The sequence below is a fragment of the Rhynchophorus ferrugineus genome, unplaced genomic scaffold (genome assembly GCF_030347505.1).
Source record: "Rhynchophorus ferrugineus isolate W39M unplaced genomic scaffold, kcgeb_rfMv2 rfM2, whole genome shotgun sequence".
In the NCBI taxonomy this organism is placed as follows: domain Eukaryota; kingdom Metazoa; phylum Arthropoda; class Insecta; order Coleoptera; family Curculionidae; genus Rhynchophorus; species Rhynchophorus ferrugineus.
The window spans coordinates 73,662,239-73,679,376 of NW_027472581.1; the positions used below are offsets into that span (position 1 = coordinate 73,662,239).

The 17,138-nt window shown below is 30.4% G+C and overlaps 1 protein-coding gene across 1 annotated transcript in view; it reads left to right on the top strand.

Annotated features, from left to right (window-relative positions):
* The window catches only part of Cow (Proteoglycan Cow), a 341,672-nt gene that overhangs the window by 251,526 nt on the left and 73,008 nt on the right, over positions 1-17,138 (top strand). The window contains exon 2 of the mRNA XM_076394624.1: positions 3,318-3,375. Coding sequence (XP_076250739.1) covers positions 3,318-3,375 — 58 coding nt within the window. The remainder of the gene's footprint in view (positions 1-3,317; positions 3,376-17,138) is intronic.

Genomic DNA, 17,138 nt, shown 5'->3' on the forward strand with positions numbered 1-17,138 from the left:
ACGCGGAAATAAACTGCATCAGCTCGAGTAATACGACTTTTCGAATGCACAAACTTAGAGCGACTAAATCTGGAAGCGCTCAGAAAATAGAGTGGCCTTTTCTCTCTATTTTTATGTCGACAGCAAAACGAATAGACAGAACTATTGCAGTTGGAAAAGTTGGCTATTTACTCAGATATATTAAATTTATTGCCCGATATAGATAAAACTTTTCTCGTTGTCTTAAATTTGTTATCTGATTTTTGTATCCGATTTAGTTCAATCTGTATATGGGTTTTTGGATTTGCTAGAATAAATCTCTTAATATTAAAACAATATTTTATATATTTATATTTGTTTAAATTTTTGAGTCAATGTATTTAATTACCTACTACTACAATCTACTGAACAATATCAGTAGATTAATTCATAGAACTCATTTTCATTCACAGTTCAATAGGTTGAGGCTGCTTTTCATGTTATAGCACGGTGAACAATTTTTCCCTGTTATTGAGGGACGATAAATATATATTTTAACCAAGAAAAGAAAATAAAACAATAAATAACAATTATTCTGTTAGTTTGAGTCTCTATGATAGGTATAAAGCGAATTAAGTATTTAAATAAAAAGTAGCATGATTTTCTAAATATGTTTAATGTGCCAGCAGTGCGGTTTCAGAATACCAGATAATAAAGCATCAAGAACACAAACAACGAAATCATTGTTTGTAAATTTGTTCTGAAGTATCTTAGATCACAAGAAAAATAAATTTCATTACTTAGTTTTGAATCTAGCTCCACCTTCTTCGACAATCCAAGTTATGTTTCATCACTGAATTGCTCAATATAGTTGATTTGCAATTATTTTACAAAATCGCAACAATCTGCATATTTTTTATTCCTCAAATTACAACAAAACTTTTATATTAAGTTTATTATAGATGAATGTGATTATCATTTTTAAAAAATTGACATGTGTTTGTGTTGGGAAAACTATCATCCATATGAAAAAAATATAGGTTTGTAAAAATTAAAAAAAAACATGTTTCATCATATCTTTGAAGAGTCAAACATTTTTACAAGTTTTTATGTTTATCCTTAGTAAAGTAGTAACTCACGCAAAATGAACAAATAAGAAATTCAGGACATATCGAATATATACCGATTAATAGTTCAAGAAAATAGAAACAGTAGTATTTTGAAATGCTATTCCCGCGCTATTTCAAAATGTGGCTCTGAAATTGATCAGCAAATACAATTAATTTGCCTTAAAGAAGTCGTTTCCACTCGATGTTTAATATTACGTTATACTTGATTTATTGGCAAATTCTACCATTTCTTAATCCTTTGAATATCCATGCAGAGTTACAATTATTTGGTTGCTTGCATGTATTATAATCAATTTTCATTTTAAAAGGCATTTATTGAGAAATATTGGTACATTATATATTTATCAAAATATTTTTCTTCATTTTCTACAACTTTCTCCCATCTTTCTGCCAACCTGGCGACTATTCACACATTCAAAACCATGTATCAACCAAATTATGCCGAATCAATCTGAACAAGTGGTAACTTGAAGGAGCTGTACCTGCTGGGTATACTGGAAATTTAACTTCACAAAATGCAGCCAAAATGAACTTATTATACAAAAGTCAACAAACAAACAAAGCTCTCTTTCAGTGTGTTTATATTTCACAATTAGTCTAACACTTCGTGAAGAAAGATAAATAACTGAAAACATGTTTTTTTCTCAATAATTTATTTCAAGTAACAAAATATATATATTTCAACTTTTGTGTGCATATTCCTGAATGCTATATATGTGAAATACACATGTATTTTTTTTTCTTGGACATACATCCGTTGTGCTGACGAAACGTTGGAAGTTGCCTAGCTCAGTTTCGTTTAGTGACAAGTAACCTGTGCTCGTAAATATAAGATCTCGAATTGTATGTTTAGTGCTAATGAAGTGCCCTGTAGTCTAAAAGCTTTGTAAGAAACAAATCTGGGTTTGTGCCACCGTTCGGATTATAAAACATAGAAATGGCTTTCTACAAAAAGAAAATACTAAAAGCTGAAGCAATTATAGCTGTTCTTGAGGAATTAAAGGCAGAAGAAGCCATTGATGCAGTCGTCATACCTCCTGAAGTAGATGAACTTAGTGATGAAGAAGAAATAGAATATGGACGTATGATTATCAATGACGGGGGTGATAAATTACCAGTAGATGTGGTGGGCACATTTGAGATGCATGCTAATAGACGACAAAACAATACCTGAAACTACACAAAATACTTAGGATATAGAGGAAACCTATAACAAAATGGCTGAAGTGTACTCCAACTTAAACTAAGACTCCAAGAAAAATTTAAATATTTGTTATTAAAGTTGTTATATGAAGTTAAATGTGTCGAAGAAATAAACAATAAGTTTAGGAATTTGATACCAATACAAATTTAAGAAAACCAAGTTTAGAAATAGTAAGGTTTTCAATCAATTATTCTCAAGGTAAAAACAACTAGACATTTGCTATGTCACGTACTTTAAAAATTTGAAAAATGAAGTTTAGATGAATATAAAGGCCATAAACCCTCTCATACGCAAAAGAATGTCACGGAATAGATTGGGTGAAATAAGTAATGATATACACATACTGCTAGTTTTTAATATTTATAATGTTATTTCAATTATTTTAAAGTAAAATTGATGACAAAATACCATAATTTTTCACAATCTTTATTTTTGTGAAGGAATGGGTTGCACCGCGATATTAAAATGGTTCGAGAAGCCGTTCTTAAACAATTCCTGTGATAGCTATTTTATTCTCTTCTGAATCTTTCCTATCGCATGTAAACGTCTAGTAATAGTTACTTCATCAACTCATAGTCTCTCTAAAAGTTCTTTAAGACTTCGAGATGAGCTATCTGTTTAACAAGTCTTACAATTCATATCATCATTCATTACATTCATTCATAACATTCATTCGTCTTCGAAATTGTTTGAACCAACCAACCAACCAACCTGTTCTCTATCATTGAGATCAGAACAGATAATTTCAAATCGTTGAAGCCAAAATCGACAATAGAGATATGATAGAACAGCTTCACTATAGGCTTCAAATCCAATGATTATCATCAGTATACATTGAGTAAATCCAAAAGACTATATGGAAAACTGTTAGAGGTATATTAAAACCGTCGAATTTAATAACCAGATTAGATTGTTTAACATTTATTTACTTTTGTACTTCTAATTTTCATCGATACGTATGGATAATACAAATGCAAGCACCTAATATAAAATTGCTAAAGCTAATGATTAATTTTCTGTTACAGGACGAGGCAAAAATCGTGAAGTCAGGAGAGAAAAAGCGATGGCTGCACGACCCGTCAAGTAAGTGATATTTTATTAATTTTTATTGGAATCGAGACCCCGGGGCAAAAGAGCCCAGATTAGCCATTGTCGACCTATCGTTAAACGCATTAAACCAACAGGATTTTTAATTAAAAAAATTGCCATAAATTTTATTCCACCCCATAAATAGCGGACACGGTCGTGTTTTAACGATGTGTTTACGATGTTTCGAGTGGTATTTCCACCGAGGTTCCCGTGATTTTATATATAGAAGAATGGTTAATATTTTTATTGAGTAGTAAATATAATATATCGCCAAAACTACTAGTTTTATGGAAGCTTTCTCTAATCTTTCTTATTATTAATCATTAGTTTTTATTAGATCCGTTATAACATCAAGAAATAAAAGTAGTAAATCGCTTTATGCTCCATAAATTAACTTCTATAATAACAAGATTTATCTGCTAAAATTCCATTCTTATCATTCAATATAAGATATTTTAAGTGGTGGTTATATAATGTGGCCGTTATTTATAGACATTATCAATTAAATATAAATAGTGAAAAAAGGGAGCCGCGCAACGTTACGTGAAGAAGACGCTTGGGATTCGATGAATTCATGTCTGAATTCAACGATTATTAGCGACTTAATGATCCATAGTACCTCTCAATAATATCCACGATCGACGTGTCGAGGATGTCAGATTTTCATTATCGTTTACTGGCCGTCGTTGCTGGTACCGCGAATTTATTCAACAATTAGGATAACATTTTTGGGTATTTTGTAGGCCGTTATTGAAAAATGTAAAATAGGACATGTCTCAGGGTGCATTAGAAATGTACATAAAATTATTAACAAAAAAAAAGATACAAAAATGAGTATGGAGAAAAATACTACATATAGTCTATTCAAAATAATAGTGACACGGGAGATCTGTGAAAACGTCGCAATGTTGCCGCAGCGACTCCGAGTTTTAGTACATTTAGTACATTTTGACTCTAACAAAATTTTAATATAAATAAAATAACGAAACAAAATTGTCACAATAATTTATAGGTTAGAGTTTTTTTATTATATATACATTAAACTTTTTATATACTGACCTTTAGTTGTTTCCTCTTTCATCATCCTGTCTTGGCAATTGTCAGCACTGAATCATAAACCAACATTCATTAAGTTTTATTCAATCACTGTCACTTTCAGAAACACTAATCAAGTCAATAACTAAGCTGTTTATTTTCAATCTATCATAAAACTTCTAAAGATTCTACCATTTTTCAATTTTTTCTTCAATGTGTCTGATCGAGCTCACACAAACCGAAGGTGTTATTTTCGACAATGCCTCTTTCCATAAATCCAGACAGTTCTGGTTTGAATATCCTTCTCGACCTGAATGTCTATTGCAGTACCCCATATCGACTCAATTGGATTAAATATGCAGCGATAGGGAGGAATACATAATAGACTGTGACCATAACATTCAGTAAGCTGATCTACCATGTATCTTTTCTCACTCTTATTTCTAAAAAAGGAAATTACATAAAATACAAATAAATATTTCATATATCTTTACCGAGTCACAATTTGAAATATTTCATTCCTTAACATGATTTCCTCGAAACTTATTTTATGTACTTTAAGCCATTCCTTAATTGCAGCCTTTGTTGATGCACTTATTGAGATTTTGCCCTCCAGTGTACTATATATATGGTAAATACAGTTCATTATACCTAATAATAACTGATGGTTCCTCCAAATTCTTCATATGTTGATATTCCAACTACTGCAAAAACAAATTATGGCTCATTGCTCCATTTTAGTCACCCTTGGACTTAGGAATAAAATCATTTCTGTTTCCAGCATGAAGAACTATATGTCTGCAATGAATTATTAATAAATGTTATAACTAACAAAACCTAATCGATAGTTATTCCAACGTTTACCTTTTTCCATCAACTTTTGTTGTCTTTACATTATATTTATTATCATATTGCCATGAGCTACCCAATGTACCATTCTGAAATATGTATGTCTCATTTAAATATATAAATTGATATAATAATTCTTCCCTGTTTTTGTTATATGTTTGTAAAAATGGCATTCTTTTAAAAGCAATCTCTGGAAGTTAAACCTAGAAGAAAATAAAATTAAATAATAAAAATAATTTCTAAATGCCTTTTTATTTTTATAAAAGCACCATATTTAAATTAATTTACATATTTGAATAATTAATATGATCTCCAAAAAACCGTATAAATAGATATTACCATAAAAAGACCAAAATCGTTTAGATCAAACCCAGCCAATATAGTTAAAACCAAATGAAAAAGCCACCACTATATATGAAAGCAGTGAATTTCTCCTAAAAATCTCCAAACATGATCAACTATAATCACTACTATTCTTGATCCACAAACCCCATTAATGAATTGACTACCTCGAGCTTTCGATTAACGTATTGTGCATTACTTGCCTAAAATGAATGGATAATCGTACTTTTAAGCAGAAAGAAAGCTCAGTCGATACATCATTATTTTTAGGAAACAATAATTTATTTACTTATACTCTTATTTAATAATGCATTGTATTTTCCTTGTCATTAGATCATTAGGGTGTCGTTAATAATTTTATATATTGTTTATTTGATCCAGGTCTACTTTTGTTACTGCACACTGTTCTTACATATTAGCAAAATACTAATTTCTTCTTCTCTGAATTTCACAATCTTCGACTTTCACTCTCAACAAATTCTAGATACATTTTACCTATAAAATAAAATTTAAATCATTACTAAAATATATTATGTTTAAAATTTCAATTACTACAATTTTTGCTACTACTCTTGATGGACAAACCTCATTAATGGCTCGACTACTTCCAACACATTAAGGATTATTTTCTTCTCTGTTATTGTTATCATTAAATTTTGGCATATATTGATACCTATTCGATGTCGTTAAAAATGATGTGTTATAAATTTGGCAGTTAACATTCCCACTATACATAAAATTGATGCTGTTTGGATTTTATAACTTTTAAATAATGTAGCAAAAATCTAAATATCCTAGATTTTTTTGTTGTTTTAACTTGATCAACTATACCGATCGACTCGAAAAGAATAAACCATATTGTTTTCCTTTTTTATGGTTTATTCTATGCAGTACAGTGCGCATGTGTCAAAACTGGAGATGACTGAGGAGTAACGTATCATATCGCTTACTGGTCGTCGTTGCTGGCCCACACTTGTCAACATCTGGTAAAATATTTCTGGTTATTTTTTAGTCCATTTTGGAATTGTATATAACTTGATATGCCTCAAGTTTACTACAGTAATTATCAGAAAATTAATTTGGGCTTAAATGTGTGGTAACTTTAAACAGATTTGTGAGGTTTGGTTGTCTTCCAGCAGTTGTCTTGATTCCACCTTTATATGATCTTATACTCTTCTTTTATGTTTTATGACTATATCTTGGATGATTTCTTGGCTGACCATTTGATTTCGAGGACATCGTAGAGACATAGCGATTTCAACACCAATGTTAAAGTACGGTTTATTGTGATTGCATTTGACTATATTGTGAAACTCTTGTGGAAACTACATTTAAACGTTGGGATACTCTTTTATGCTAAAAATTTTCTTTCGACAATTTCGACTGGAGCATTTGACAATATTTCCGCGACAACAATTTGGATATGAATCACTCGCAAATATCTTATCTAGTCAAATACCTGTGACGCGTCCAGGAATTTTGCAGGACAGCATTTCTTTCCTTAAATCACCTTTTCAATAATTGCTGTTGCTCTATGTAACGGAATAATAAGTGGCGATTTTAAAATCCAAGCTATAAATTTGGAATCGTTATAAGTAGCTAAACATATTTGCGTAGTCATTTCTGAAGCAGTTTGGATATGGCAGGTATAGTAAATCAGGGATATAAAATTCTTCTTGGTATATTATTTTCAATTTATTTACACTATTTTCCATTAGAAGTGTTTTTATAACTTTTATACTAAAACTTAAAGCTGATGTATTTTTGTATTACGCTAGTATTCTTATTTCATAAACTTCTGATTTTAATTGTTTAAGTTTCAATTAGTTTTATCAATTTATTTCAACTTCAAAGGTTAGAAATTGCTACTGAGATCTATATTTTCTTTATATCAATATACAAAAATAATATTTATCCCATATACCAAGTCAATTTGGATATTTTTATAATTAAACTTTTAGCTTTTGTTTTTGTTGCCTAAACATTCATAGGATATACAAACAATTGGACTCCATGTCAACTATATTCACCTAAGCTTTACTAAGTATTTCAATAATATTTTGTTAGAAATAATTTATTATTAAGGATTTATACCTGTCTGATTTCAGTAATTTAGTATCTAATAATAAAGCAAAGTATTAATCAATAATTGAAATTAATATTTATTATCAATCAGTATCAAAGTAATGCACAATTTATGTTCACTTATTTTAATATTCGTTGCCATATTGTTGTCTTCTTCGATTCAATTTTATAAAATTAAGCTCAGTAAAGAGCAATAGGAAACATTTTCCTTGCATTTAAACTATTTTATCTATTTTTTCTCTTATTTGCTTATATCTGGTTAATTATTGGATACGCTGTATATTCTCTTAATGCTGTACTCCCAATCCACTCTCATCTTACATATTTTTACACATGTGAATTTCTATAACATAACAATTCATGAACAATCATATTATCTATACATAATTAGCAATGCTGTTATATACTCAGTTATTACCAACAGAAATTAAATATTTTATTATTCATCAGAACGATAACCGTTGTCCATCCATCTCATCTCTCTTATTATCGCGTTCTCCCCCGGGAGTCCAAAATATTATAGCAAAGCGCTATATTCAGGTTTATCCCAGACGTAAATGCTACCTTATCAAATAACTATTTCGAAATACAGAAAGCAACCTTTTTAGGGTCCTTTAAATATTTAACCATAAAAACATAATTGTATACATACAACTGTTCATATATACTAACTCAAATAATATTAAAATTTGTTCCTATTATATGTGCTTTTCTAAAATATATTGTATACATTAACAATATTTCTTGAATAATAGGATTTGTACAATATAGTTTAATAGTCTAAGAAGCAATTCTGTTAAAACTCGCAAATAACCCATTGGTTTTATCTATCCTTATAACTAACAAATAGTTTTTTGATGAGAAAGCATATTTTGACACATAAGGATTGCTTTAAATTCTATTAATAAAAAATATGTTTTATAATATATATCATACGTTGCTATAATGAAATAACCACTTTTTAGGATATTTTATCAATAGATGGAACTATCTTGGCATTATTTATAGTCGATACTATTTTCAAACCTATATGTTAACCCAGGCTTCATCTACGTTCATCAATAATTTATTATTTAAATCATTAATTGAAACTTTCTTGTATTCTATTTCTTATTAAAATCGACATTCCCATACTCATGCTTACTTTGGAGCATTGTGTATTGAGTAAGTGTATCTTGTATATATATATATATATATATATATATATATATATATATATATATATCGCTAAACGAGGACATTTAGATAATTGCTTTTAATTGATGATTTATATGGTCGTTATCCTATCTGGATAGCTCATAATTCCAGAAAATTATTTGTGATTATCACCTATACCTTCATTCGTCAGTTTAGTTTAATTAAGTTCTAGTTGTAGAGCATTTAGTATTTTTTACCCAAATCCCCACGGTATATTTTATGTAAAATGGTTTATGTATTATCTCTTAAACAAAATTATAAGGCATGTATTTTAGAAAATGTCTACTATTGAAAATGAAAAAAAGAAAGCAAGTTCGAAAAAATTACGAAACCAAATTTAAAAACAAACCTGAAGGGACTTGTTGGCTATATTATCTACAAACAACAAATAAATAAACAACCAACAAAATTTTAAATAAATAAAGTGCTATCAGTTATAAATAAAATATTCACCATTGTTTTTTGGTTAAAGCTTTTGAGTCATGATGGGGTGTAACGAATGTGTATCAAATACATAAAAATATATGTTTGTAATATTACTGCAGTAACAAAATAATTAAGTATTTACGAAACTGAAATGCATTTTCATTAAACATATATAGTTTTATTTTGTAATTAATTTTTGGATCATTGAACAGCTAGGAGAGATTAGACAGAAACCCTAGGAATCTCATTGGGCAATAATATTTTGGCTGCAATTTAGGGTTTCAGAGAGATATAGGACAAAAACATACATGCGAACAAGTAATAAAAGGGTTTTGTTGTTTGTGTGGTGTCATCAGAATGAGTGGGACTTAATTCTATTACTATAATTCTGAATAAATACAGGTAACAAGGGATTAGTGTAGACATGGTATATCGGTTCCAAAGTTTTTTCCCAGAAATCAATCAAAAAGGTATTAGAATACCATTTTTGAAACAGAAAATAAGTGTTCATGTAATACCTAACTGTGAAACCAATAAACTTAGATTACTGTTGTACTATTATAATGAAATAACTAATCGTAAAAATTATTGATATAATACTTATTTTAGTGAAGATATAAATATTAAGAGCTTCACAAGTAATTTTTGCAAAAATTCTTCTTTTTTGTCAATTCTCAGCCAATTCATCAGAACTATTATCGTTGTCATTTGAGTCTTGCAACTTGTTTTCAAACGTATTTTTTACTCTACACTGTTCCTTGTCACTTTAAACCCCACTTTTAGTGATAGGATGTTAGGATATGACGAAGCAGCATAATTCATAAATCTATAAAGACGCTGTTGAGATTCGGCTTCAGATTTCTTCAAACCAAACAATAAATGTAATGATATAAGGTCTGTAAACACTAAATAACTCAATAATACTAAATGAGCAGCTGCTATTTCATATACTGAAATGTGAAAATCAATTAAATTAAGAGTTCAATGTTTAACATTGATTATATTGATACATATATTTTCACAAATAGATATCGATCAAAACATATGCACACACCTAATAGTTTTTTTATCAGTATCGTAGAAATAATCTTAAAAGTCAGTGAATTAAACCAGTTTAGGATAGTTTATATTTCTCGGTGAATGGAGGTAAGAAGAAATGAAACAGTGGTTTTTTACATGGTGTGACCGTTATTTTATTGAAGTTATAAAAATATTGAAAATAACCTAATATTATACGATTATATCAAAAGCATCAGAATATCATAAAATTTTCCCCGATCATCCAAATTATAAACTCTCAACATAATTGAACCATTATAGGGAGACTTAAAGCCGACAGTGCGGAATGTGTTTCTATCTCCAGTACAACTGAAGCTATTGGAGAATGTTTTGGTACAAAAATGGGGCAACAATCCGTTGGAAACTATTCAGGCAGTCTACGAATCTGTGCCACCAAGAATTGCAGCTGTTATAAACCTCATTAATAAATAAATATTATACATATGTCAAGCGTTCAAATTCATTTTAATGACAAGTAGAAAATTACTCCAGCAAATAAACGTCAGAAGATCATGGTGATCACAGAATAACAGGTCAATTTGAAATGTCCCCGGCCTGATACATAGATGGCGCTACTAGAATTAAATCCATAAGTTTTTTAGTTAATCCTAACCCTCAAAAGATGCATCTATAAATTTGACAGCCGTCGGATTATTAGTTTGTGAATTATAACATTTTAAGTGAAGCAACTTTTGTGAAAAAAATGGATAAAAAGGAATTTCGCGTGTTAATAAAATATTGCTTTTTGAAGGGAAAAAATACATCTCAAGCAAAAAATTGGCTTGAAAGATGTCGAGTTTCCGGACACTTTCCCACGAAAATCAACCATCTAGTATTGGTATGCTAACTTTAGACGTGGTGAAATGAGCATCGAAGACGGTGAACGCCCAAAAGAGGTTGTTACCGATGAAAATATTTAAAAAATCCACAAAATGATTTTCAAGGGCCGTAAATTGAAACTGAATGAAATAGCAGACACTCTAAAGATATCAACTGAACGTGTACATCGTATCATTCACGAATATTTGGATGTGAGAAAGCCCTGTGCAATGTAGTTGCCGCGCGAGCTCACTTTTGACCAAAAACAACGACGAGTTAATGATTCGGAGCAGTGTTTGAAGATCATCAAGCGTAATAAACCCGACAATGGATGAAACATGGCTCCATTATTTCACTCCAAAGTCCAATCGATAGTTATCCGAGTGGACTGCACACGATGAACCTGCTTCAAAGCGTGGAACAACGCAACAGTCGACTGACAAGGTTATGGCATCTGTATTTTGGGATGTGCATGGAATAATTTTCATTGACTACCTTCAAATAGGAAGGACCATCAACAGCGACTATTACATAGCTTTATTGCTGCTTCATCAAGTCAATGCACCGTGTCACAAGTCAATGAAAACGATGGCAAAAATCGATGAATTGGGCTTCGAATTGCTTCCTCATCCACCATATTCTCCAGATCCAGAATTTTGCCAAAAAAATGTGTTTTACTATGGTAGGCCGGGGACTTTTCAATTGATCTGTTAAGTGAAATTTAAGATTATATGATTATATAATATAATATGAAATTATATTTTCAAACGGCCTTATTATGTTTTTATTATCCGACGACAAATTTGTTATCGCTGAATCTAATATATTTAGGAAAGATCTAAATATATATAAAAATGGAGTTATCAAAGTAAGTGTGACTATAAAATTAATTATTGCCAACCCCTTATAATTACACAAACATAAAAATAACCTTTTTATTTAATGATATAAGCAAACGGATATCCGGGACAAAATTTTTTCAGGTCTCGACATTAGTTTGCCAGCTTTGAAGGTGACTATGGCGCGGTATAACTGGCTTGCGCAAATAAATACTCTTTATTGTTTCCAGTCACGAATGACGAGGTGAAAGTATGGCTGAATATCGTTTTCGGAATTTTGATTTATACGCTGGAAAACTGCAAATGTTCGAAACAATAACTCTCGTATTTCGCTGGAAAGTTGAAACCGAATTGAAAACAAAACGCGAACTTGACAAGCGCGTATTTTGAATACAATATTTAAATTAGGAACTAATAAAAAAAATATATAAGATAAAATTAAAATTCAGGTCAATTAAGAAAAACGAAATAATAAATTTTCCCTAAATTCTGTAAAGTTATCTCGTAATGTATTTTTAATTAATTAGAAATTTTGATTTAATGGCTGTCATAAATTTCGAATAATGGGAAAATCGATTTTTTTTCTCCTGCCCAATTTGGGGGCAATTGAGGCGAATATGAAGATTTTATAGATGTTATAAATTAAACTTTTGCTTCGAATTTATAAATTTAATTTTATTGATTATCAATTAGTTATCTTTTTGTAATCGTTACCCTTAGAAAACAGAAAGCAATCAGCACATCTTATTATATCTATTATATACAGGGAATAGCCGAAACAATATGAAAACTATGCAACATAAAATATCTTGTTGCATATTGGCAACACTGCTTTCGTGTAAGCAATACATCAGGAATGTATTGCTCAGTTTACATATGTGACAATGGATGAAACATGGCTCCGTCATTTCACTCTGAAGTCCAATCGACAGTCATCCTAGTGGACTGTACACGATGAACCCGCTCTAAAGCGTAGGAAAGAGCAACAGTCGGTTGGCAAGGTTATGACGTCTGTATTTTGAGATACGCATGGAATAATTTTCATTGACTACCTTGAAAAAGGAAGGACCATCAACAGCGACTATTCCATAGCATTACAGGCCCATTTGAACGACGAAATCGCCGAAAACCAGCCGCATTTGAAGAAAAAGAAAGTGCTGCTTCACCAAGACAAAGCACCGTGTCACAAGTCAGTGAAAACGATGGCAAAAATCCACGAATTGGGCTTCGAATTGCTTTCTCATCCACCGTATTCTCCAGGTCTGACCCCCAGCGGCTATTTCCAGTTCTCAGATCTCAAAAGATTGCTTGCTAGGAAGAAATTTTCGTCGAATGAAGAGGTTATCGCCGAAACTGAGGCCTATTTTGATGAAGCAAAGGACAAATCATACTACAAGATGGTATCGAAAAGTTGGAGGGTCGCTATAATCAGTGTATCACCCTTGAAGGGGATTATGTTGAATAAAAAAAAATTTTGCAATAGAAATGTGTTTTACTATGATAGGCCGGGAACTTTTCAATTGAACTGTTATGAATCCCTAATAATATAATATTTAATACAATGTGAGTAGTTTAATCAGTTTCCATAAGATTCGATTGTCAACTAGGGAGAAGAAAATGGGCTTCTAACTGAACTCACTGAACATTCAGCAGTAGCTTTTCGCTACTGAACGTCCATATATTCTCAAAATACAAAGAATAATATTATCTAAATCCAAGCCTTCAACAAGTTTCAATCAAATCACTTATTTCCCATATTCCAATATTCAATCATAGTTTACGAAAAATCTGTATCAAATATCTGGTTTCTTTTAAATCAAATAGTTCAACGTGAATTTATCAAGTTTTTACAGCCTGGTATATGTTTGTGATGGCAAACAGAAGTTTTAAACACATCGAACAATAGTGTAGAAATGTATGAACCCCAATAACTGTCACTGTCGCTGAAGTCAAGTCAAGTAGAGGAAACTAATGACCGGTTTAGTTTAAGAATTCATAGGAGAACTTAATATGTTAAAGCATGTTATTAATATGTAAAGTTCTTGGTAAATACATATGCTTATAATTGGCTATTATTAAAATTAACTGTCAAATAAAATTGCATCTGGATTTTAAAATTATCATCATATTTTTTTATAACAAATATAGGGCAATATTATGCTCATAGTTCCCAAGTGCTATTGTTGGGTACTGAGTATTTTTACATAATGTTCTTCAATACTCTACCACATTTCATCGTTAGTGTGTCTGGAATACTCACTCAATTACATAAGAGCTCTAGTATTCTTTTTAAATTTTTTATTTCAGTTACAGTTACAGATTCACAGTACAGTCATTATCGACGAATCGATTGTGGGCAAAATTAAGTTATTTACCTTGATAAATCCTAGTTCAATTTTTTCATTTATATTTTATTTCCATTGATTGATCAAACCAACTTTTAAATTGTGAAATATAAGATAAATAATCCAAAAATAATCCAATAAATCCAAACAAATATGATGTTAAGGGAACGGTAAGTAATGTCAATGTTTCTTGGCGCTTCCGATTAGTGTTTGACTTAACACGGTGTAAACAGTATGTAAATAGTTCAAAACTATTTTATGATCCAAACTTAGTTTCATAGAGATACCGAGAGAAGGAATATTTCGGTCTATCTCAACATATATAAGAATTCCATCGACTGTTACAAACATAAGTATTACTAAATAGACGACATTAAAATTTTTTATTAGAAAATACCTAAATTACTTCTACATTCTTATCCAAGAGACACGTATGTGAGTCTGACATATAGTTTGAAACCTATTATGAAAAATCTGCAATATATAACTAAGAAATCGGTTAAAAATTATTTTCATAATACATATAATGCTGTTTCATTTTCCAAATAGTATTATCCTGTGTATTATTACATTTTCATATGCACCTAACAAAGCCTCACACTATTCCCTAGTGAATTTAAAGATTTAAATAGAATATAAATAAATAATTAAATAATAAATATATGGTTAATAAATAGAATAGTCTAGCTAACGATGCTATTAAAACGATGCTCATGAGCATTTTACCCTAACCATAAAATATTGAAGACTTAAATTTAAGCATTCAATTGATCAAAATTGAAGACTACAAGTCATTCAAATAAAATTGCAATAGAAATGGTTGAGAAAATAATAATATTTTGGTTACTAAGGCTGCTATTTGAAAACAAATCAATCAGATGTGAAAACGTAATCTTAATGTAGGTATTGCGAGTGCTTACAATTGAAAATAGCACACAGAAACATACGTGGTTTAACTATTAAAAAAAGTTGTTGATATTAAAACACAATAGAATGTTTTGAAAACTTTAGATTATCTGAAAATGAAACCATGCTCTGAGTACAGATCTTTACGATATACAATGTGGCGACAATTAACTTGAATGAAGAAATCAATCAAATGTGGATCCTACGTAATAGAAATTTGGAGTAAAACAAAACGGGAAGTGAACAATTTTTGTGCTATAAATCTTATTGTGCTTAAAGACAAGGAAAAATTGTTTGATAAAGACTAAAGCAAAGTTCATGGATTCATTCTGCATCTACATTATAAACCATAAAACATAACTAAATTTAAAAATGAATACCGTCCACATAAGGCTAACACAGAAATTATTTAAACCGCAGCAATCGAAAAAATGCTAAAAAGGTCTCTCTATTATTCAATATCCGTGTCAAATACAATAATATAGTGCACGAGTACCTTTTTAAGAAAGAATCCACGTAGCACACATCAAATATGACTATAATAAGTATCTAACCTAACAAGATTTTACAAAATACGCTTTTATCGTAGAGGTTGGCTTAGTAGACTAAATATAACCCGAATATTATTAATAAAATGTCGTTGAATTGTTTTATATATTATAATAATCGAATAATTTATCAGTGGTGCATAACTCTTGACAAATACTGGATTTATCACAGCACACCAGATATTAAAAAACAGTTCAAATAGTAGTCTTTTATAAATATACCAAACATAAATCACATCAATTATTTTAAGGAGTTTATCAATACGATGGCAAAAGGAAAAAAACCATAACAGTAATATCGAAATGTTGTTCTGTTCGAAGTATGATCTTACAAGAGACATAAAGAAGAAAAATTGCATTCCATTTTCTTAACCATCATGAATGAATTATTCCTTCTTTGGTATAGTAGGCTATTTTATTCAAAATGCCCGCACCTCTAACCACCCATTAGCGCTTAATTAGCCCAGTCGGAATTAAAAAATATTAAAAAATATTAATAATAAGAATAAATAATTAAGAAGAACACAGAAACAGCCTAAAATACCTTAGTGCTCATAAAGCAATATCGAATATATTAAGAACTTATGAAAATGAAAATATATTCTCTAAAAATCAAACCGTGCTCTGGATACAGCTCTCTACAGTAATAAGATTGCCAGATTATGGTATACATATTTATCGTAAAGGTTGGCTAAACAGGCTAGATGTAACCTGAATGTTATTAAGAAAATTTCATTCATTTGTTTTATATATCGTTGCAATTGATTAACTTATCAATGATACATAACTCTTGATAAAACTTGGATCTATCACAACACACTAAAGACTAAAAAATGCTTCAAATAGTAACTTTTTCATAAATTGGTTTTTCAATATTCTAAACCAAAATCACATCAATTATCTTAAGAGTTTGTCATTACCATGGCAAAAAGAAAAAACCATAACAGTAATATCGATATTTTTTTTCTGTTCAGTGTATGAACTTACAAGAGACATAAAGAAGCAAAATTGCATCCCATTTTCTTAACCATGATGGATGAATTATTCCTTCTTCGGTATAGTAGGCCATTTTATTCAAAATGCTCGCACCTCCAACCACCCATTAGGGCTTAATTAGCCCAGTCGGAATTAAAAAAGGAGGGGGCGACGGGGTCGAAGGGTGGACAGAGGGAAGGCGAGAAATTCGGCAAAGTTGGCAGAGAGAAAGGACCCAGGAATAGACCAGGAACGAATTAGAGTATTCATTTTGTAAATTGCTATTCTGGCCGGGCGAAAAGGAAATAACTAAATCTTCCAGCCGAAGGGAC